The sequence below is a fragment of the Giraffa tippelskirchi genome, chromosome 11 (genome assembly GCF_054371585.1).
Source record: "Giraffa tippelskirchi isolate mGirTip1 chromosome 11, T2T-mGirTip1v1.2.pri, whole genome shotgun sequence".
Classification (NCBI taxonomy): domain Eukaryota; kingdom Metazoa; phylum Chordata; class Mammalia; order Artiodactyla; family Giraffidae; genus Giraffa; species Giraffa tippelskirchi.
The window spans coordinates 15,050,066-15,075,307 of NC_137285.1; the positions used below are offsets into that span (position 1 = coordinate 15,050,066).

The 25,242-nt window shown below is 43.7% G+C and overlaps 1 protein-coding gene across 3 annotated transcripts in view; it reads right to left on the reverse strand.

The window, feature by feature from the left end:
• KSR2 (kinase suppressor of ras 2) overlaps positions 1–25,242 on the reverse strand; it is a 476,682-nt gene that overhangs the window by 262,723 nt on the left and 188,717 nt on the right. For all 3 annotated transcript variants that reach the window (XM_081539723.1, XM_081539722.1, XM_081539724.1), the window contains exon 4: positions 17,346–17,859. In XM_081539723.1, the coding sequence (XP_081395849.1) occupies positions 17,346–17,859 (514 nt within the window). The remainder of the gene's footprint in view (positions 1–17,345; positions 17,860–25,242) is intronic.

Sequence of the window (25,242 nt, forward strand, 5' to 3'; positions counted from 1 at the left end):
ATGCTGAGGCCACACACTTGGCTTCCAACAGCTTCTCCATCATGGGTTCCAGTTTTCTGGATGTATTTCTTGGGTCTCAGCTGTGCCCAGGCTTGTTCTCAACTTCTGCCTTGGCTCTCAAAGGCCTCACTTATAACCCTGCCTCAGTGTGACTGTTCCACCCCACGCTGATATCACTCCTGCATCCTGGCCCCCATTATCTTAAATCAAAGTGCTGGGCAGCTGCCCTCTATGACTCAAGTTGCCATCTGGGAGCCAAACACAGGGGTGAAGCTGGCCCTGGGAGGAACTTTTCTGTCTTCGCATTTATTACAATAAAAGGTTTGTCTCAAATTCTATCAGACAGGCCAGATAGCAAGATAGAGAACAGTGCCTCCTGTTTGTTTTTTCCAAAAATGATACCATTCTCTAGAGTGAATAGATCTGGGGTATTTAATCTGGCAGTCAAGTGACATTCCCTCCCAGAAGTCTGGCGCCTGCCAGTGGCAGAGCAAAGAGAGAGAGAGGCAGAGCAAAGAGAAGCAAAAACTCAACATCATTAACACAAAGAAAGATAAAAAAAGACCCATAAATTCTACTCTGTGAATGAAGTCAATCAGGAAACACTGCAGTTTTCTGTATGCAAGACGGACATTTATTCCTAGGCACCTCAATCCTGAGTTTAATTCTAATGCTTTCCCTTTAATTGTGGTAATAACAACAACTATTGTTATACATTCAAAAGGATGCATGAATGAATGAATGAAACTCAATCATCAAGTCCTTCCATCTGGCACACAGTGGTACAGAGTGTCAGGTGGAGCCTGATTTCACTGTGTGAACACACAGCTCTGATATCAGTGCTGTGCAAAATGTCTCACTCCACTTGCGGCCAAGCAGCTCTGGGCTTGCATGAACAATGGGCCCACAGGACGACACTTCTGGATGATTTGGGGAGAGTGCATCTATAAGATAATCACGGCACCACAAAACCACAGGCTGATCTATAACAGTAGGTAAGAAATATCTTTAACAGCTTAAGGGTGACACTCTTTCTCCAGCTTTTTCTTATCTGTCTTTGTTTCATATTTGAAGTCACATGCTCATCAAGAGAACCATTGGTTCTAATCAACTGAAAGAAGGGCTTTGGGGAGGGATGGAAATGCACAAACATTAATTAATCGAACATTCCAGCTTCAACTGACTGATAGTGACTTTCCCAAGGTGTTATGTTGAGAAGGATTCTGAAGTCATTAACAGGGTCCATGAAAAATGCCTGCCCCTGGAACTGGAAGGGGAATGGCCAGTCTTACACATAGCAGACATGCCAACCTTACCTTTGGTCCTTTGACCATAGCTGAATCAAGTAAAATGGGTATTGAAATTTCTCCCCATTCTCTGTGCCCAGCCAAGTCAATCACGTCCCACAAGGTGCCATTAAAAGGTAACCTAGTATCACTTATTCACTTGAGCTTTCCTTGGCACTGTTCCCTTCTGCCTGGGGAGAACAAATATTTCTTTCTTCAAAAATGTAAAGTCATCCTCTTATGGGAATGTAAGTTGGTGCAGTCACTATGGAAAACAGAATGGAGGTTCCTCAAAAAACTAAAAATTGAGTTGCCATATGATTCAGCAATCTCACCCCTGGGCATACACCCAGACAAAACTATAAGTCAAAAAGATACATGCTCTCCTATGTCCATAGCAGCACTATCCATAATAGCCAAGACATGGAGACAACTGAAATGTCCACAGACAGATGAACAGTTAAGGAAGATGTGGAAAATGTGGTGTGTGTGTGTGTGTGTGTGTGTATGTGTATGTGTGGTGGTGGAATATTACTCAGCCATAAAAAAGAAAGAATGCCATTTGCAACAATATAGATGGACCTAGAGGTGATCATACTAAGTGAAGTAAGTCAGAAAAAGAAAGACAACTACCATATGATATCACTTACATGTGGAATCTAAAATATGAACTTATCTATGAAAGTTCATCTATGTGAACAGAAACAGATTCACAGACACAGAGAACAGACATGTGGTTGCCAAGCAGGGAGGGAGGTAGGAGAGGGATGAATTGGGAGTTTGGGGTTAATAGATGCAAACTGTTATATAGAGGATGGATAAACAATGAGGCCCTACTGTATAGCACAGGGAACTAGTTTCAATATCCTATGATAAACCATAATGGAAAAGAGTATAAAAAAGAATGTATATATATGTATAACTGAATCATTTTGTGGCACAGCAGAAATTAATACAACATTGCAAATCAACTATACCTCAATAAAATAAATTTTTTTACAAAGTAAACTCTACTCTTTCTTTAGCACTTTGACACTGACTAGGGAAACTTGCCTCCATGCTCATCTCTCTGTCCACCATGCTTATCACCATGGCTGGATCATGAAAGGGGCCCAGTAAATAGTTTGTTGAATTCATGTTGCATTTGAACAAATTCCATCTCATTCTCATCCCATCCCAAGAACTTTTAAAATTAATAAGGTGTATGGATACATTTCCATGGTAAATTCCAATAAGTTTATTCCAGAGTAGGAGAGTTTCCTCCTCACCAAGAACCATGCTCCATGGCTTAGAGGGAAGTATGAAGATTAACCAACAGGAAAGCCACAGGGAAGACTGTACTTCTCCCCAGTCTGCAATCCAAAATCTTCTATATTCAGCTCAAAACACAACTTTCTACCTCCATGAACTTGTACATGTGTGTCACCCACACTGGATGTGTCTACCCGCTCACTGGTTGCTACGGTAAAGATTTAATAGCAACCCAGATGTCCATCAATGGGGGGATCAATAAATATGTGACTATAGTATATTTGTATACACATATTGTATACTTGTGTAATATACAATACAGCCATTGAAATGTGAATAACATGAAGCTATGTATATATCAACATGGAAAGGTCTCAGAGACATCTTGAAGGAAAGCAAGAAACAATGATATGCACACATGTACATACCAGTTACATAAAAATTTTAAGTACACAAAATAATACACACACACAGGAAAGACACACTCTGGAATGAATTTGTGGCTGCCTCTGAGAAGTGGCAGGAATGAGTCTGAGTTTTCAGAGGGATCTTCAACTTTATCTGTCAGTTTCTGTTGTTGCTATTGTTGTTATTTGGGGGGCAGTGCAAATAGAACAAAATGTTAAAGCATGTTCATTCTGAGTAATGGGAACCTAAGTGTCCATTATATGAGTCATTACATCTTTCTACAAACTTTCTAATTTCTCAAAAAAAAAAAAACTGGAACCCTAAGGGGATACCCCCTGAACACTGTATTGGAGTGAGTTAAGAGTCTGGGCACCAGAAGAGACAGCCTTTGTGCCTTTGTGACAGCCAGCTGTGTCTGGCAGAACCTGCCTGCCTGCTGCTGCTAGAAAAAGATCAGGAGGGAGGAGAGTCAAGGGCTTGCATATCATAACAACACAGTGATGACATGAATAGTAAGAGTTAACACTTACTTTGCACGAGGCCTAGTGTTCAGCTCTTTACACATAGTATCTTGCACTTGGGGAAAAAATAAAAACCACCTGCCTTCAGATAGAGATTTCACAACTTTCTGTGCCAGAAAATAAGGCAATGCTTAAAGAAAGATGAGAACATATCTGAAGGATGCAGGAGCCAGTTTAATGGGGCTTCCACTGGGCAAATCTGATACAATTTGAGTAGCAAGATAAATAATGATATTATGTAAAGTATTATAACCTAATGAATAAGCTAAGAATCCACGAGACCCCACTGATATAAATCAAGTAGGAGAAGGGAAAACTCTTTCTTTCAAATGTGAAATAAATGATGGAATTAGAAAAGGACCATTTGGAAACCATCATGATAACAGATTCAGGCAAGAAATCATCAGTAATGGATGCTAAAATGAGGGGTGAAATTTTGAAGAGTAACAAAAGACTTCCATAGTTTCAAAGTATCTCCCCACAAGATGCTTACTAATTTTAATGAGCAAAATAATAACTTTATTGTGGAGCACTCCCTTGGATGCCACCTTCACCAGATGATCATAACTACCATCACCAGGAATGGGACAAATCAACATGTGTTTCCTGCTGTGATGCACTGAGAATTCCACATGGCTTCTGTGACATTCTTGCTAAACTGTATAACCTGAACCCAAACATAAGGAAACATCAGATAAACCTAAACTGAGAGATGGTCTACAAGATAAAGCATATCTTAGGAACTCTTTCAATTAAAGAAATCTAAGGGGTCATGATAACTGGATTCAATGCCTGATTTGGATTTTTCTTTTGCTATTAAGAGCATTAGGAAGACAACGGAAATTTGGATAAAGTCTGAGATTAGATTAAAGTACTTCATCAGTGTTAATTTTCTGATTTGGGGAATTATATAGTAATTATTTAAGAGAATGCTCTTGATTTTAGGAAATACATACTGAAGAAGGTAGGATCAAAGGGGTATTTGTCTGCCATTTATTCTGAATGGTTCAGAAAGAAATATCGATGGATGGATGGATGGATGGATGGACAGGCAGATGGATAAATGGGTGGATAAAGGGAGAAAGCAAATGTGATAAAATATTAATGTTTGGGATCTGGGTGAAAAGAATTAGGAAGGAATTCTTTGTAGTATTCTTTCAAATTTTCTACAAGCCTGAAATAATTTCAAAAACATTTTTTAAACAGACTTTAAGGGACCTTTAAAGAGACTTTTCCCTCCCAAGTATTTGAAAGCACAACCAACTCTGTCACTCTTTAAAATCTAGACAGGAGTAGACGAATGCTCATCAATGAGTCCCTCTCCGCTGAACCAAAGCCATCCTCCCCTGCAAGAACAGTCACCTCATGAAGAAACCCACATACCAGATAACTGAGCCAAAATCTGTGATCAGAATGCAGCTGATAAACATCCTACTTCACTTCTACAGAGTGTGGCTAATCTGGGAGTACATGCCTGGGGTCATGACATTTACTCAATCACCTCTGTGAGCTCTTGAAGGGAACTGGACCCCTCCCCTCCAGGAGAATCTGAACTTCCAGCCTCTCCAGGTCAAGGTCAAGGACTTGTCTCTCCCATACAATACAATTAGCTAATTACCACGTATCCCCCATAAACACACAGAAATCCTAATAACAAAGTCTTTAGTACACTGCTCAGGCTCCCGGCAGAGCACCTCATCACCACCAGCCTCTGCTGAAGAAGCTGAGGAAGCAGGACACCCCATCTTCACTGAGGATTGGGGTCACCCTCCAGCTCTTGTCACTGACAGTGGAAGAATCTGTTTTTGGAACCCAGGCCATGATGAACTTCTCAGAGGGGGAAAGGGCGGACCAGAGATGAGAAGAACTGGATTACAAATGGCAAGGATGACAAAAGGAACACAGGGCTCCTCCCTTGCCTCCAGGCTGACTACAAGGCTAGTCTATACACACAGTGACTGCGTGGGTATATTCTGTGAGTGCATGCGCTACAGTATATACCCATAGCACTGAACCTTCACCAATAACTCTGTACTCTAAATACTATAACCATCTCTATTTTGCAAAAGAGAAAATGAATGCTCAGACAAGTTATCTTTCCAGGGAAATCTGGCCAGGAGGTTGCATGACTGGGATGTGAACCCAAGTCTGTTTGGCTCTACTGCCTGCACACTTAGCCTTGTGGCTTACTACTTTTAAGTCACTGATGGACAAGCAGGCTCTAAAATGGCCAGGATTTCAGAAGCATGGTAGAGTCCTTTTAATTTGAGGGGACTGAGGGGAGCAGAAGATTCTCTACTGCCTGGATGCTTTCAACCTGGCCCCTGGGTTACAAATCAAGATGCTCGTGGGAAGTGCCAAGAGCATCTCTTGAAATCTCCACTCCCCTCATTTTATTACCAAACATCCCCATCTGTAGGTGCTGACTGTCCCAAGCCAGCAAGCACGCCCCCATGGTCCCTAGTGCATATGATTCCTATAATCTTTGGTTTCTACACCATCTGCTGGGTGCAAGCCACATCCAGTGTGGCACAGTAACAAAAGCTCTGGAGTCAGGCTGGGTTCCCATCCTGCCTCTGCTGCGTACAAAGCTGCACAACACTGGTCAGCCTCCCTGAACCTCAGTTTTTTAATCTGTAAAATGGGGATAAAGATGATGACCTCTCCCGTTTACAATGAGAAGCAATTACCCTACCACATGTGGAATGTCAGGCTTTCCTGGTGGCTCAGACAGTAAAGAAACTGCCTGCAATGGAAGAGACCCAGGTTCAATCCCTGGGTAGGGAAGATTCCCTGGAGAAGAGAATGGCTACCCACTCCAATATTCTTGCTGGAGAATGCCATGGACAGAAGAGCCTATTGGGCTATAGTCCAAGGGGTCGCAAAGAGTTGGACACAACTGAACCACTAAGCGCAAGCACACATGCACGCGCGTACACACACACACACACACACATGCATGCGCGTGCGTGCGGAGTGTCAGGCCCTCCATATATGTATTCAGTAATTGTCAGTTCTCTACATCCTTGAATTTACAGTGATGCTTTTCCCATGTATCCATGCACTCTGGGTACCAGGACCTACCCCACCTGTAACTGGGTTACAGATGATGGGCTGGTAGACTCATAAGACAGTATCAGTCATATTATATGTCCCACAACATGGGAGGAAAGGAAAGCAGTGCCCCAGTTAAAGCCTGATATGAACTTTGTGGTTCCAGCCTAGAGCTTGGCTTATGGAAAGCCAAAGATCTAGCAGAAAAGTTTTCTAACTCAGCTCGCGAGAAGGGAAGGAACAGAGGAAAGCCATGGCGATGTGGCCACTCACAGCTGTCCTGTGCAGAAGCACTTGGAGCCCGGGGCTGGGGGTGACAAATTAGTTAAGTTTTGTCTCTACTTCCAAATCTATTTTTGTGTTTGAGCTGCCTTACATTATTAAGATTAGGCCTTAACGATATGCTGGTCTTCTCAAACTGGAACTGAAGCTCCTTAAAAGCAGCAGGGGTCCTATGAGATCCTCTTTTCTATGCCTCACAGTATTATTAATGGATTATTCCCCTGCAGGAAACCTACAAATAACCAAAGTTATTATCATGGATTCTGGTATTTTCTTTAAATAGTGACAATGAGGAGCACTTATTTAGCCCCTGCTGTGGGTCAGGCACTGTTCTAAGCACTTGACATATATTAACTCTTTCAACAATGTTATGAACCAGGAACCATATGAATCTCATATAGATGAAAAAATCAAGGCTGACAGAGGGTAATCAACTTACAGGGTCACACAGCCAACAAGTGGTAAAGTCAGGATGCTAACCACATCCCTTGACTCCAGGGCCCATGGCCCCTACTCACCCCATCCCCCAATGGCACCATGGACTTTGGGTTAGAAGGAACCCCAATTCTGTACTTAACTAGTCTGAATTAGTTTGGAGGCAGTACATTCTCTCTTAAAGCCAATTTCCTTGCCTGTAAAGTGGAATGTTTGAGGATTAAATAAAATACACCACGTAAAGTGCCAGCATACAGTAAGCTATACAATATACATGTGACAGCTATAATTTGCATTATTATAACAATTGTCCAATCGGCAAATCTTTTAAGTAGAAATGTGTCCACAGAGCTCTGTGTAGAGCTTAATGCGATTATATAAATGATTACCTTTATTCCTGAATTAGTTCCGTTTCTCCCAAAATCAGACCCTGAGGGAGGTTCTGGGGTACAAGTAGGACACTTGGGAAGTGGCCCCCAGAAACATGATGAAGCGGAGAGGGGAGGAAGGGAAGGAAAGAAGCTTACGGAAGATGTGTCATGGTGGGTCTGTACCACCACGGGCAACTGGGACATGCCCCCTCCGAGAACCCTCCAAGAGAACACATCAGAATGGCCTCACTGAGGACAGATTTACACATGCACTCTCACCCCTGTTGATTGAAGTTTGCTCCTGGGGGCGTGGGCTGCCCTGCGCTCAAGCAAAACACGCCCACTGGCCCCAAAAAGCCCTCAAGCAGAGACACACGTGTGAGAGGTATGCACAGGGTCTGTCCACCAAAAGTTGTAGGTAACATCCAGCCAGGCAGGGACAGGCAGGGCCTCACCTGCCCCGAAATGTGGGCATACATATGTTCCTCTCACTGGAAGCAATAGCTCCTACAGGACTTGCTGGCAGTCACAAGCTAGTCATCAGCAACACTGGGGTTGTCCCATGCACGCATGTTAAGTCGCTTCAGTTGTGTCCAATTCTGGACAAGCCTATGGACTATAGCTCACCAGGCTCCTCTATCCATGGGGATTTCTCCAGGAAAGAAGACTGGAGTGGGTTGCCATGCCCTCCTCCAGGGAATCTTCCTGACCCAGGGATTGAACCCATGTCTCCTGCATTAGCAGGTGGGTTCTTTACCACTAGCACCACCTGGGAAGCCCTGGGGCTGCCCCAGGCTCCTTCTAAAACTGGGAGCTACCCCAGGTGGAGTTGTTATGAGAGATCTGAGGAAACTCTCAACTTATTAAAAAGAAATAACAAGAGACAGAGGAAGGGCTGGGGAAGCAGAATGACTCTACATAGAACAAGTCTCACCTATAATAAATTCAGTTATTCCTTGTACAAGGCACCTCAAACAAAATACCTGTTTCCCAACCCACAACACACTTCACCACAAGACATCATAACACAATCAGCACATTGTCCAGCTGAGTTATCACTGTGGAACTTCTGAGATTCTATGTCAATAGGAGAGTAGCAATGGATAATTCATTGTGGTGTGTTTATAAGCCTCTGGGGCAAACAGAGAGAGATAGCCTTGTTAATATCTGGAAAGCCAAACTTATTCTAAATGACTTTCACAGCCACTGTTTCCACTGTTTCCCCCATCTATTTGCCATGAAGTGATGGACTGTATATAATGTATACATGTTATATATTATTATATGAGTTATAAAAGACCTTATTAAAGACCTCACTGATTCAAAATAATAAATTCACTGTGAATCAGAGACATTTAAAAACGACAGGATTTTTCAAGAGAAGCTGTAGGTGAAGGGTGAACTCAACCTTTTCATCTTCTGCAGATGGGAATGTGACATTGGGTTGACTTTCTAGCTCTAATCCTTTGAATCTCAAAGGGGAATGTCGACTCTGTTAACAGACCCCGTTGCTAGTGGCAGAATTGGCCTCTGATGGGTAAACTGCATATAGACTGGGAGTTCTCGGTATGAACCTGAAATACCTGATGAGGAATCCACAGTCTTCGGGGATCCTGGAGCAGCATGACTGTTCTAGCTGGGCACATCCCCTGTGGAGGCCTAGCAGCTATACTGATGGAGTTTTTACCAGCATCCTCCTGCCCTAAGTCAGGATGGTTCTCACACCTGCTTAATGTGTATGTCACCACCTTGCATTTGAACCACCACTTGGAGGTGAGGGCAAGGAAGAGCAACCCCCAGGGACCCAAAGAAGAGATGCCTGATGCTGCCCGACATCAATCGGATGCCAAGTGTGATCAGTATTAACCTTGTGTGTCTGAATGCTTAGTTAGACCTAAAAGAATCCCATGCATGAGCCTAGCAGAAGTCTTCCTATTTTAATGAATATGCTATGGTATATAAACTAATCACTCACTCTTGCCCTTATAAATATATTAGTGAGTGTTGTAATAATTAGCACAATGATCTGTAGGTGTGTATCAGAGAGTCTAAGTGCTTGCCCATTAGTTTTCTAAAATAAATGAAGAGAGTCCCGTTGAAGTCTTATTTCCATAAGGAATCTGTTGAGGAGAATCTGTTTTCATACGAACTACAAATGGCATAGATCTCAGATATAGAAATGTGAACTCACTGGAATGAAGGGTCAGAATGAGGACTGAGTGTGGGTTTCATCCAGCCTGTTCTCCTTGTTTCCAGGTCAGCTGAGGTTTTCATACTCTGTCCCAGAAGGGCAGAGGGGAATTGTGCTCATACAGAAATGATACAGAGGGCTGAAAGCAGAGATAGGAACAATGTTCTAGATGAGCTTTGGGGAGACAAAAGAATTTCTAAAAGAGATAAGACGTGAGAAAGTCATAAGTGGGATGTTTATATTTATGCAGGACTAACTAAAGCAAGTCACACTGGAAAAGCCATACAGTGTGGTTCCAGTTACGAAGAGAGGGAAGTAGAGATATCACAGATGCACACAAACATGACACACATACACAAGGACTCTTATTAAGAGAAGCTTAGGTGTTCTCTGTGGCAAGGGGAACGGGACTCTGACCTCGGATGGTTTACATTTTATATTGCTTTTACTTTCCAAATGAAGCTGTACTTGAGAATTAACTGTGTAGTTAAAACAAAATTATAATTGGAAACTACCTTTAAAAAAGAATTTGCCAAAAGGGGGAGAGGGTTACAATAGAATTCTTTTTTAATACTGAGCTACTCCTATGCATTTAAAAGTTGATTCAGTTTACAGAAATCCAGTTTACCCTTTCATATGCTCTGACAAGAGAAAGCAAGTCATTTATGTGATGGAGGGACAAATGGGAGGATTAAAGACAGACAACTCATCACACTCTTAAGAATTGCTAGGTTTTTCTTTCTTCCAACACTATGACCATGGAATGCAGGTACTGAAGGCCAAGACAACCAGAGTCTTTGAGGTTGCTCCCTCTTAACTTTTCATACGGCTGAATGTAAGGAACCAGTGCCAGTTTACCTATGTAAATGTGGCCACGAAGGCTGGTGGAGAAGAAAGAAAGATCACTAAGAACATTGGGGAGACTTAACAACCCTCAATGTTTATGCCTAACTCTATCCACAGGATTATATCCACAGATCTATGTAGGCATTTCCTAGACTTTTTTTCAATGACCCCTAAAGAAACTATTTAGATGGTTTTTCTAATCATCACCCCCAACTCCCAAGGAAATTTGAATACCACAGATATACTGAGTATCTATATGTATATTGCTCTATGGAGATTTTCAAATGATTATATCAAGGATTTTTTTCCCACCTCTCTCCCCTAAAAGTCAATCTGTGCCCCACTGGGAGTGACTTCACCCCTGTGAGAATGCGTGTTATGTGTGTGTGTGTGTGTAAAACAAAAGGACTAGCATATACTTTCCACTGTCTTCATCATATTTCCTGTGTTGTCTCAATTTCCACAATAATCAGGTATCACTTTACCAGAGGAAAAAAATAGTTTTTCCTCCTCTGTGTATGTGCATGTGTGTGTGTTTTAGTAATGTCACAGGAGTAAAATCATACTCATAAACTCAAATGCAAAAGAAAAGAAAAAAGGAAAAAAAGAACGGAAAAACATCTTTGAGAATGCATTCAAAGCAGGAGAAATGGTTTTGATTTGATCACAGACCAAAACAGATCAAGACTGATTACAACAGTTGTGATCCAGCCCATCATACCTGGGCTGAAAGGCTTCCACTGATGAGAGACATACTATTGCAAATATATTCTTGTTTTCTTGCCGTGCTTTTCCTACAAATGCCCATGAGATGCTACTGGGGACAGGATTGAACCCCAACAGATCTCTGCTAAACACCACTGTGGGTATGCCTGAGAGTGACCAGGATAAATGATCTCAAACACAGCCTTCCTCCAACCCATGACCTACCAGGGTGCTGGTGCTGAAAAACTCATAGGAAATTATGGTTTTGAAAGATTCAGTTCTGTTTAGAAAGACCTCTAAAAAGTTGAGAAAGTCATTCTGAAACCCCACATCCCACAGAGAGGAAATAAAAGCAGCCTAAAAACTGCCAAGTTGGCAGCAAAGTACCATCCACAGCAGGGCTACCAGACAGAAGGAGAGAAGAAATCAGATACTAAACAGACTAACTGAAACCGGAATGAGCTGAGCAATTCTGGATGTGCCTCTGGCCACATTCCACAGGATGAAAGGCCACCCTCTCAAACCTTCTCACCTGCTCCCCTGTGGGGTTTATCCCTAAACCAAAGCTACCCAGAGCGAGAAGAACCCCCAGAGAAAGAAAAAAATCTGTATATAGTTGACCTTTGAACAATACAGGTTTGAACTGCATGGGCTACTTACACATTTTTTTTCAATAAATCATACATGATCTGTGGTTGGAACCATGGAAATGAAGGGCCAACTCCAGGACTTCCTCGACAGGTCCCAGAACCCATCATCTACAGATACAGAGGGATGACTGTATATCTGACACAAGTTTCACAAAGCAGTACTAAAACAGCCTCACTAAAGGCAATGCATTCCAACATAATTGAGTCTGGGATAGTCTATTTCATATTCTTAACACTGGTCACAGCCCATTAAAATAAGCCCCTTGAGAAAAGTGAACCCTCGTATACTGTTGGTGGGAATGTAAATTGGAACAACCACTACAGAAAACAGTATGGAGGATTCTCAAAAAACTAAAAAGATAACTACCATGTGACTTAGCAATTCCATTCCTGGTGTGTGTGTGTTAGTTGCTCAATTGTGTTGGACTCTTTGTGACCCCATGGATTGTAGCCCACCAGGTTCCTCTGTCCATGAGATTCTCCAGGCAAGAATACTGGAGTGGGTAGCCATTCCCTTCTCCAGGGAATCTTCCCAACCCAGGGATTGACCCTGGGTCTCCTGCACTGCAGGAAGATTCTTTACCATCTGAGCCACCAGGGAAGCCCACTCCTGAGTATATATCCAAAAAAATAAAAAACACTAATTCAAAAAGATACATATACCCCAATGTTGATAGAAACATTATTTACAACTGCCGAGATATGGAAGCAACCTAAGAGTCCATCAACAGATGAAAGGATGAAGAAGGTGTGGTATATGTATACAATGGAATGCTACTCTGCCATAAAAAAGAATAAAATTTTGCCATTAGCAGCAACATGGATGGACTCGGAAGGCATTATGCTAAGTGAAATAAGTCAGAGAAAAATAAATACTGCATGATATCACTTATATGTAAAATGTAAAAAAAAAAAATACAACAAACTAGTGACGATAACAAAAAAGAAGCAGACTCACAGACACAGAAAACAAATTAGCGGTTACCACTGAGGAGAGGGAAGGAGGGAGGGACAATAGAGGGTAGTGGGGTAAGAGGTAGAAACTATTAGGTATAAAATAAATTACAAGGATATGTTGCACTACATGGGGAAGATAGCCAATATTTTCTAATAACTATAAATGGAGTATAACTTTTAAAAATTGTGAATCTTTATATTATATACCTGTAACATAAAATGTTGTACAGCAACTATACTTCAATTTAAAAAATAGACCAAAAAAGTAAGCTCCTTAACACTGGTCTTGGCAATGATTTTTTGAATATGACACCAAACACAAGAAACAAAAGGAAAAGTAAGTGGGACTATATGAAACTCAGAAGTTTCTGCACAGCAAAAGAAACAAAAATGAAAAGACAATCTACAGAATGTGAGAAAATGCTTGCAAATCATATGTCTGCTAAGGGGTTAAAATCCAAAATACATAAGGAACCCCTACAACTCAATAGCAAAAAAAAAAAAGATCCAATTAAAACATGGGCAAAATACCTGAGTAGACATTTTTTCAAAGAAGATTTACAAAGTTACAAAAGGTCAACATTTATATGAAAAAGGGTTCAGTATCACTAATCATCAAGGAAATACAAAACCACAATGAGATATCATCACTCCACACCTGCCAGAATGGCTACCATGAAAAAGACAAGTGATACCAAGTGTGGGTGAGGATGTGGAGCAAAGGGAACCCTTAGGCACTGTTGATAAGAATGTAAATGGTGCAGCCACCATGCAAAACAGCATGGAGATTCCTCAAAAACTTAAAAACAGAACTACCACACGACCCAGCAATCCCACTTCTGAGTATATAGCCAAAGAAGATGAAATTATCTCCTCAAAGAGATATCTGCACCCCCATGTTCACTGAAGCATTAGTCACAATAGCCAAGACATGGAAGCAACCTAAATACACACCAATGGATGAATAGATAAAGAAAATATGGCATATATACATATATATAACACACACAATGGAATATTATTCAACCATAGAAAAGAAAACATCCTGCCATTTGCAACAATGTGGATTGACCTTGACAGCATTAGGCTAAGGGAAATAAGTCAGAGAAAGACAAATACTATGGTTTCAGTTACACGGGGAATCTAAAACCACTGAATTCATAGAAACAGTAGAATGGTGATTGCCAAGAGCTACGGGGGTGGGAGAAATGAGGAGATGCTGGTCAAACAGTACCAACTTCCAGGTATAAGAATAGGTACTGGGGAATCTAGTGTACCATGTGTTGACTGTTTAACAATATGTATTGTTAGTACTTGAAAGTTGCTAAGAGAGCAAGTCTTAACTGCTCTCACTGCACACACACAAAAGGTAATTATGCGAGGTGATGGATGTATTAAATAGCCTTATTGTGGTAATCATTTCCCAATATGTGTGTGTACTAAGTCATCACATGGCACACCTTGAACTTACCGAGTGTTATTTGTCAATTACATCTCAATAACGCTGGGGAAAAAAACAAACAGGCAAAGGCCAGCCTCTCTCACTTCGCCCCCACCTCATAGATTAGAAGATGGTATGTCTGCCCAGCCAGGCTCTCCTCCTGGTTAAATTCCACCTCGCTCTGTGGTCAACACAGGGAGGGGTATGGAAGATGCATAATCTTGGGACATCGTGGCCAGCAAACCTGAAACGCCTCTCCCTGAAACCCTCCCCACGCCCTCACCCTGAGGTCTCAGCAGCACCCCCAATCCCTCAGGATCTCACGAAACCATAAAAATCAAGCCGACCTCCAATCAAAAAGCATTGGCCCTCTGCCTCGGTCTCTGATGTCCCAAATAGGTCTAGTGAAACAGTGTTTCCAATCCAGACTTCACACAGAAGCTTGCTAACCTTCCTAAAATCAGATGCAATGGTGTCTTCCACTTAAATCACTTTAAGGGCTTCCCTTTCAGGCCTCAGGAGGGAGAATCCCTCACTGTTTACAATTGGGCTTCTGTCAGGGCATACCACAGCCCGTAGGGTTAGGGTTAGGGTTAGGGTTAGCTAAATGCAGCCAGGCACCTGTTTTTATAAACAAAGCTTTACTGGGACATCACCATGTCCACTTACTCAGCTACTGTCTGTGGCCGCTTTCGCTACAATGGCAGGGACGCCGCAGAACACCTGGACTGCGAAGCTGAAAATATTTACTATCTGGCCCTTCACAGAAAAAGTGTGCCCACGCCCGGCTTTCCTGACTAACTCTTTTTTTGTCATTGTTGTAAGATATATATATATAAAACGTAAAATTACCATTTTAAACATTTTAAGGGTACAGTTTAGTGGCATTAAGTGCATTCACACTGTTTTGCCACTCTGGCCACCAACCATCTCTAGGAGCTTTCCACTTCCCAAACTGAAACTGTGTCCCCAGCAAACACGACCTCCTTATCTCCCTCCTCCAGTACCTGACAACCTCTATCCTCCTTTCTCTGTGTGTGAATTGGCCTGTTTTAGGCACCTCACAGCAGTAGAATCATACCATAGTTGTCCTTTCATGCCTGGCTTATTTCACTTAACATAACATTTTCAAGGTTCATCCTTATTGTAGCAGGTGTCAGAATTTCGTCCCTTTTTATGGCTGAATAATATTTCATTGTATGGATGGACCGCATTGTGTTCATCCCTTCACCTGCTAATGGACAGTTGGATTGTTTCCACATTTTGCCTATTGTGAACAGTGCTGCCACCTGCCCAAGCTATGAGTCTCTTCTTACATCACCTGTTTGCTCCCTTAGCCACAGAGGCCTTCTAGTTCTCTAAGGTTCTAGACCCTTCAAGTTCTCTAGAGGGTCACACTCTCACACTCCCTTCCTGGAACCCCTCCCACCCCTTCTACCATCTTAATCCCCAATTAGTTTTCAATCCAAACAGTCCTTTGGAAGCCTCCCCAGTCCCCCTTCTCACCCCACTCACCTCCCTGACAGTGCAAACTAATCAGATCAATCTGGTAATAAGCTCTGATAGCTTCCTACACTTTCTCCTGATGGCCTGTAATGCTGTTTGTAATTACTGGATGTAAGAGTATAACACCTATGTGTGGTTATTTGATTAATTTCGATCTTCACAGGACCAAAGGCTATGTCTCTTTTTCCTTTCCATTACACCCCTGCCAACTAGCCCAGAGCCTAGAACATTTCATCAATTCTAAGATGCACATTTTTTAACTTTTATCACAGGATGCATGGTAATGAGAGCTCACGAAACAACAGCTAAATTGTTGAGATGGAAACACAATGAAACATTCCCCAGTGCTCCCCTACATCAGAGTTCCCAGAACCAAGATCCATACCTTTCATAAACAACAATCCCCAAATGTAGACTCCTTCCCATATCTCCTAACAGGATTATACATTACCACTTTATCTTCTATGCCTCAGATGCAATTTTGTTGAATGTAAATATTTAAAACATACTACCCACTTTTGTGACCCTGTTTAGCATTTCTTCCATCTCTAATACACAGAGAACCTCAAAGTCTGCAAGGGACCCAGGTCAGAGTCAGCCTCTGAGGGACCCTGCAGAGAGTTGTCCCATTTCTCTCATTAGCCAGCACTAGCCACAGATACTGTGTGCTGGCAGCAAGACCCTTCCAAACCTGAGCCAGGCATACAACACATCCACTTTCAGAGCAAGTCCTATGCATAGGGTCTACCAGAGCTGCGCTCCCCAGCACAGCGGCCACCAGACACAGGCCACACTTGGAACACGGCCAGTACCAATTGAGATGAGCTCTAGGTGCAAAATACACTCCAGATTTCAAAGACTTAATATGGAGAAAAGAAAAAAAATTATTTCCAAAGTAATATTTTACACTGATTCTGTGCTGAAATGATCATGTTTTGACAGATTGGGTTAAATGACATATTTTGAAAACTAATAACATTTGTTTCTTTTTACTCTTTTTTAAGGCAGCTCCCAGAAAGCATAAGGTCGCATGTGCAGCTGGCATCCTATTTCTAGGGGCAGCACTAGGATAGACTCTGCAGGGACTGGCAAGTGTTTTCTTTGAAAGGGCTGGATGGCAAAGATTTCATCTCTATGGCACATACTCAACTCACCATCGCAGCAGGAAAGCAATCACAGACAAACAGAAGGGAATGAACCTGGATGTGGTCCAATAAATTCAGAATTGGCTCCTGGGCTATAGTTTTCTAAATCTGACTTTAGAGCACTAATAGTATAAAAAGAGGTCATTTCTGGGAAATCCTTTTCTATTCATCTTCCAGCCCAGCCATTAGAGGAAATCCACCTTTCCTTCAACAGGAGGAGGGGAATACAAGCCGATTTGTGGCTTGGCTGACTGGGAGGCTCAGCCACCCCGGGGGCCCTCACCAAATGCACTCACTTGGGCGTGTGGGCCTCGTCTACGCGGTGACCCAGCTGGAATTCATGAGACTTGCTCCGATGCAGGGCCGTGAAACCTGGGATCAGGTGGATCAGCTTCCGGGAGGAGGGCGGCGGGGTCCCCGGGGGCTTCAGCTTGTTCTTCCTCCTCATGGGCGGTGTGCCCGGCGGGGTCACGGTGGTGACGATGTTGGGGGTGCGCGGCGGGGTGCGGACCGCGTGCCGCTGCCGGGGCGACGGGGGCAGGGACCGGTGCCCCGATTCCAGCGGCGGGGGCGGGCACAGGCCCGGGTAGGCGTCCACGGTGAGCCTGTCCACATGGGTGTACACGGGGGTCCCCAGAGTGGGGCTGGCGTGACAGTAGTGCTGGACGCACTTGGACTGGACCCTGGGGCTCTGGGACAGGTGGGTGCGGATCCACGGGGTCGGCTCCGGGGTGCACACGGGGTTGTTCTCCTTCCCCGTCTCCGTGGTGGGCCACTGGATGGTCCAGTCTTGTTTGGAAAGGTTGCCTCCTGAGTTGGAACAAAGAAGCAGAGACTACAGGTGAGCTATGAGAAAGCTGGTGAATTACACCATCTGCACATTACCATATAAGCACATTACACCATGCACACCCTGAACACCACCTGCTGGTTACAGCCTGGGTGCGATATGCTGTATGCATATTTACATAAATTATGCACCATGAGTTGTATGCACATTGACATATATTCAACCACACCCACCTGGCCCCTTGTTACAAAAAGAAAGAAACCCTTCCTTGACCCTCTCACCATAAGCCTCATTCAACAGCCTTGTCCCCTACTGTCCAGGATTGGGGAGCCAACAACTCAAGCGTCCAAGGAAAGAACATGCAGGTGTAAGGAGAGAGGAGGAGGATGGCAAGGACAACAGCACAGAGGTATGAAGGGGATTTTTTTTTTGTCTTACAACAGTTTATTAGAAAAAAAAATGTAGCACTGAAAAAATAATATAATAAAAATATCCTACTGTCTGGACACAACTTGAGGTTTTCAGCCCTGATACGAGCTACATCAGAAAATAAAAATAAATTCACTAGTGTATTAACATTTTTCACTCATCTTCTGTACTGAGAGTGCAAACACAAATTTGGTCTACATGTACAGACCCTCAGGCCACAAAATGCAGTCCTTCTACACCCTCTGTGCATAAGAGCATAAGAGTCAAATACCAATACCAAACTAAAGGATCCAAAACCATCTAAGTCAAGCCAGGTACTTCCCTGGGTCTCTTTTCTGGCGTCTTCTCGAAGGTAATGTATGGTGACAATGGGGCGAGTGGCTTAGGCAGCTGAAGGGATGGGTGAGGGCAGACCCCCAGGCCCACGGGCCTAGGTGCAAGGTGGATTTTATACCAAGTTTAGTGGAAAGCCATTGAGGGTTTTGATCTAAAAGTTCATTTCTCCAGTGACCATCTGTCACCATACAAAGATATTATATTATTATTGACTATATTCCCCACACTGTAACAAGACTTACTATGGTGATCATTTTGTAATGTATAGAAAATTTGAATTACTGTATAGTATACCAGGAACTAACATGGTGTTGTAGGTCAATTATACTTCAAAAGACAAACAAACTCAGAGAAAAAGAGATCAGATCTGTCATTACCAGAGGCAAGGGGATGGGGAGGAGGGAAACTGAAAGAAGGCAGTCAACAGTTACAAACTTCCAGTTATAAGATAAGTAAGTACTAGGGATGTCATTACAACATGATTGATATAATTAACACTCTCATTTGTTACATGGGCTTCCCTGGTGGCTCAGAGGCTAAAGCATCTGCCTGCAATGCGGGAGACCTGGGTTCAATTCCTGGGTCAGGAAGATCCCCTGGAGAAGGAAATGGCAACCCACTCCAGTATTCTTGCCTGGAGAATCCCATGGACAGAGGAGCCTGGTGGGCTAAAGTCCACGGGGTTGCAAAGAGTCGGACACAACTGAGTGACTTCACTTTCACTTTGTTACATATGAATGTTATTAAGAGAATAAATCCTAAGAGTTTTCATCATAAGGAAAGACAATACTTTTTTTCTGTTTATTTTCTTCTGTATCTACAGAAGATGATGGATGTTCACTAAATCTATTGTGGTCATCATTTCATGATGTACGTAGGTCAAATTATTATGCTGGACACATTAAACATAGACAATGCTGTATGTCAATCATTTCTCAATAAAACTGGGAGATACATAGATAGATATTTAAGATATAGATAGATAGTAGATAGATAGAGACAGATGATGGCTAGATAGATGATAGAGATAAAAAGATGATAGATGAATTGATAGATGATGATGGATAGATTGGTGATAGGTGATGACTATAGATAAAATTTTAAATAATCCAAAAAAATAAATTTTAAAAAAAGTTCATTTCTCAAAGATACTGGGGATGCTGTGTGGACAAGAAGAACCCAGTTAGAGGGTATCACAGCACTCCAGGCAAGAGATGATACCGCCTTCCACTTGAGTGGTGGCAGCAGAGGTGGAGAGAAGTTGGCAGGTGTCAACGGAGGACCACGTGGTAGGACTTGGCAGAAGGCGATCTAGTGGGCCCTCCCTGCACAGGCCAAGGAAGGAGATTTGGGGCAGAAATAAATTCCAACTCCTGGCTGACTAGCAGTAGCAGTAATAATTACAATAAGGACCATAATGAGAGCTAATTCATAGGGCCTTTGACAGTTTATAAAGTGCTTTCATGAACACTGACTCACTGCCCCCCTTTTAATTAAAACAACTCATTTTGTTATTACATATTCATTACAGAAAAATTAGAAAATTCAGATAAGGAGAAAGGCAATGCTGTTCTACAGCCTAGCCGTCATCCCTATTAACGCTCGGCGGTGGAGCCTGCCACATGGTTTGCTGTGCATTTTTTTTTTTTTAAGAAATGCCAAAAGATCTTATTTAATGGTTTGTCATCTGTTTTCTTCATTTGTTATGTTGAGACTGCTCCACATCTTACTTAATTTTCATAAATCTGTGTGCAAAGGGCCATTTTGATCTCCACTTTGTAGATACGGAAATGTATGGGCAGAGATGATGTTTCCAAGGTTACACCAGAGGTGGGGACTGGCAGCCAGGATTCAAACCCAAGATCTCAGCCACCCCAACAAGGAAGGCACCAGGCATCTGGGAAAGAGTGGGACCTGCATTCACCGAAGACCCTGGACCATGGTAATAAGCCAAATGGGAGCAGAAGCTGGAGCCAGGGCTCTTTCTGGCAAGAGTTACTCTGTTCCCTCCTCTAAGACTTTGCCAGAACATCCTACCAATATCACCATCATTATGGTGTCAATTCTCAAAATATTTGCACATACACATCAGCCCCATGACTAAGAGAGTCAGCTCTGTTAGTCAGGTGACTTGGCCTTAATTCTGGCTCACCTACTTCCAGGCTGTGTGACCTTGGCACTCATCAAGCTTCTCTGAGTCTTGACTTTATCAGCAGTGAGACCGGACAATAATAGACATGCCCCATGGGAATGGTGTAAGGACCAAATGCACTAACACATGCGATGTGCTGAGCCCAGCACCCGGCACACAGCAGGCACTCCATAAGGGTTAGCTGCTCGTACTGTCATTCCCCACACCGTGGTGACACATTGCTACCTCCCATTTCCAGCGTATGCACCTGTGCTGAGAGCTGTCCACATACCGGCTGACGTCACCACTCTGTGTACCTCTAGGAAGTGAGGTTCAGAGAGGCCGAATGGCTCTGAGAGCTGGGGGCAGACAGAGAATCAAGCCCGGATCAGCTTCTCCATCACCCAGCAAACTCCTGATTGATGTATTTGCTCAGGAAATACAAACACATTGCCAAATGGGCCTAATTAAAGCATGTTTAATAAAGCAAATCTATTTTTTAAGTTATCTTAATCATATACTGCACTCCAAGGCCACAGGAAGCACTTTGGGCATCATCACTAGACCTCATGCTCCCCTGAGTGAAGTGAAAAGAAGATAGGACTGTGACTCAGAGAGATCCAGCCGATCAACTCCGTGACCTTGGGCCCGTTACCTGACCTCTCTGAGCCTCTGTTTCAGGGTTTGTGAAACTAGAATGCTCATGGCTCCCTTGGAGTGTGCAGTGAGGATTAAACACACACATTCATTCATCCATCCAAATATATTTCACAAATATTTGAACTCTTCTCATATACCAGGCACTGTTCTAGGCACTGGGATAGAGAAATGATCAAAAGAGCTGAAAGTCCCTGTCTTCAGAGTGCACATTCATGGTAAAGAAAGAGAGAAGGAAATGGGATGAACAAAAAAAGTGACAGTATATTATCTATAACATGTCATATATAATATATATGTTGTCTATAATATGTCAGTGATAATAAATGCCATGGAGGAAAAGAAAGCTGGACTTGGGTACCAAGAGCGTGCTGGGGATACCTCAGTCAGGAAAGGATGAGTGGGCATCTGAACAAATATCAGAGTGAAGCAAGGAGCAAAATAATGAGATAAAATGAGTCAAGCTGTCAGTAGAGCCTGGACCACGGGATGATGCAGACAAATGGGCAGGTGGGTGAGGATGAGTGAGACATCGACTCTGGATGCTGGGGACTCGTGCCATCTCCTCCCCAGGCATTCGCTGGGCTGGCCCCTGGGGTCAGGTGTTTGTCTTCCTCTACCTTCACGGAGCTCACAGTCCACTGGGAAGATCAATGATAAAACAAGCACCTACTGCAAACTGCACCCCCAGGTATAGATGCAAAGGAACTGAACGCAGGACTCAAGTGTTTGTATGTGAATATTCATATCAATGCTCATCGCAACAGCCAAAAGGTGAAAACAGCTCAAACGCTCATCAACTGCCAAATGGGTAAGGTAGATGTGGCGTGTCCATAAAATGGAATACGATTCCACCATCAAAAAGAATTAAGTACTGTTACATGCTATGATTTGGATGAACCTCCAAAACATGGCGCCAAGTGGGATCAGAATGGTCCATGATTCCATTTATATGAAATTTCCAGAATAGGAAAATCCATAAAGACAGAAATCAGACAAGTGGTTGCCAGGGGCTGGGCTGCGGCAGGAGGAAGGAATGGGGAGCAACTGCTTAATGGGTACAGAGTTTCCTTTTGAGGTGATAAAAATGTTGTGGAACTTGACAGAGGTGATGATGGTTGCACACCATTGTGAATGCACTGAATGCTGCAGAATCGTTCACTTTTTTTTTAGGCCACCCCATGTGGTATATGGGATCTTACTTCCCTGACCAGGGATCGAACCCATGGCCCCCTGCATTGAGAGTGCAGAGTCTTAACCACTGGACCTCCAAGAAAATCCCTCATTCTCTTTTAAATGGTTAATTGTTAATGTTCTATGCATTTCACCTCAATTAAAGAAGTACTCGCAATACGAAACAGGGAATCCCCTGTTGGAGAAAGCGCAGGTGAGAGCAGAGGGGAGGAAGCCAGCCTTCTGGGGAAGGAGGCGGAAAGGCATCCTGGAGGAGAGGGCACCTATGCCCAGACCTTGAGGATAAAAGAGAAGGTCCTGGGAAGGAGTGGGGTGGAGAGTGTGGGAGGAAGGATGCAGGCAGAGGGAACAGCAGGGTCAAGAGCCAGGTGATGGCAGAACACGGTGAGTCTAGAGAACTGCGGGCAGTCTGGTGCGGCTGGAGATGTTCTGAGGGAGAAAGAAATCCAAGCTGAGGCTGCAAAGAAGGGCAAAGTGGGACTATCCAGGGATTTACTCTCCTAAGTGGAAGATCATGACTGATCCCCTGCAAGGGGCTCCTGTGGAGCTCCTGGAAACCCAAGGCAGCTGATGGCTTAAGGCCATCGCACCCAGTAATGACAAGGGGGGAGCTCTGCTCCAACTCACCACGCAGCTGTAAGCTCGAAGCTTGGACTCCAGCCTCACGGTCATGCCCAAGGAGGGGCTGGCACTCCCCCAACCATAAGTGATGATGACACAGAAGCCAAGTTCCTGCCTGGCCATACTGTTATAAACACAAGCCTTGGACCCAAACCCCTGCTCATGCCAAGGGAAGGGCTGGCTCTCCCGGTGGGCAAATGCTGAGAAATGGGTTAGGGCTGGAGGCCAGAGTTTGTGCCCTCATATCACTGTTATATCCTAGCCCTTGTTCATACCAGGGGAGGGGCTGGTGCTTCTCTGATACCATAGCTGAAAAACCACACAGCCCAAGGGAGTGGGTCCATGTGCCATGGAGTCCTGCTGGACCCAGTGTGCTGGCCCAGAGTGCACACTGGCTACACCTCCTGTCCCTCTGTGATTAAAACTGGCCCAGAGGCCCTGGTACAGAGCTGTGTGAGCATCCATTCTTGCTCAGTGGGACCTGCTGTGCACAGGGGACATGACCAGGTGAGTGTTGTGGAAAGGCACTGTCTGGCCACAGTACAGAGAAAGGATCAGACAGATCAAGGGCAACTGCAAGAGCCCAGCCTGAGGCTGCTGAGGCACCTGGATGGGAGATGATGGGGGACCAGGAATGGAGTGGTGGCAGCAGAGATAGAGACAGGTGGGGTGACTAGTATAAGAGGAGGAGAAACAAATAGCTGTCATGACTGCGAACTTAACTATTTTCCTGACACTGTTGTTCCAAGCGATTTACTTGTATCAAATTAACAGCCACACAACAATCCTACAAAGTAGCCAGAAATCACTCTAGTTTGTAGACAAGGAAACTGAGGCACAGAGTGTTGAAATGACTCACTCAAGACAATACAGTTGGAGAGAAGGACAGCTGGGCTTGGGGTCTGTGCCCCTGAGCGTGACACGAAGCCAAGGCTGACGTCTTGATTCCACCCCTCATCTCGGGTCACACGGTGGCTGGTAGCATCCAGCACAGCAAGGGAAAATGCAGAAGGAGATGGGGCAGGAGCAATGTGCACATGGAGCAATGAAGCACAAGGAGCACACGAAGGAAATGGGGTAAGTTCAGGGTCAGACCGGCCAAGGCTGCGCTTCCTGCAGGACATCTGGGTGGTGATGCTCAGGATGCAGCAGAGTTCCGCCTCCTCCTCTGGCTCCCTGGAAATCTTGGGAGCGCTGCTCAAGGAGAAGTTGTTCGTCAAGCCTGAAAGAATGGGTCAGGGGATTCCAAAACCTTCCAAGTCTATCGAGGAGTGTCAGGCTCATTTTATAATTTCTTTTTTAAGAAAGACATGATGTGATTTAGTCATGTCACCTTTTGCCTCCTTTCCCATCTGATCCCTGAATCTTCAGAGCAGACATCCATGGCCCTGAATTACAGGGCAGAGAGGGGACGTAATGAGCACAGCACCCAGTGACTGACTCCCCCAGAAGGAGAAGAGATGCCTCCGCATATTGAAGACTTGCTTTCTGAGCCAAAAGAACAGAACTGGCTCCAACTAAATATCAAGTAAGGAAATGGGACTTTTTATATGCACAGAACACCCCGGACTTTGCAACGTGATGCGTCGAGATTAACTTGTGCCTACCTTTCCTGTGCCTCGGTTTATTTGTCTGCAAAATGGAGATAACATTAGATTATTTTGAGGATTAAATAAGAGCATACAGGTAGAGCATTCAGCATGATCTTTGGCACACAGCGAATGCTGCATAAATGTTAATGAAAATGAGAGTAAAACCACCTATTTTTACATGATGCTGGTGAGGACTAAATGAGATTGATACGCATACATATAATGTGTCTGGCGTTTAGGACTTCCCTGGCAGTCCAGTGGTTAAGACTCCACGCTTACACTGCAGGGAACATGGGCTTGATCCCTGGTTGGGGAAGTTCCACATGCCAGGCAGTGCAGCCAAGTAATAATAATAAAAAAAAATAAACAGATGCCTGGCCTTCAGTACCTATACCCCTGATCTTGCCTGCTGCCATCCCCTACTGAAAGCAAACCCAAGATAC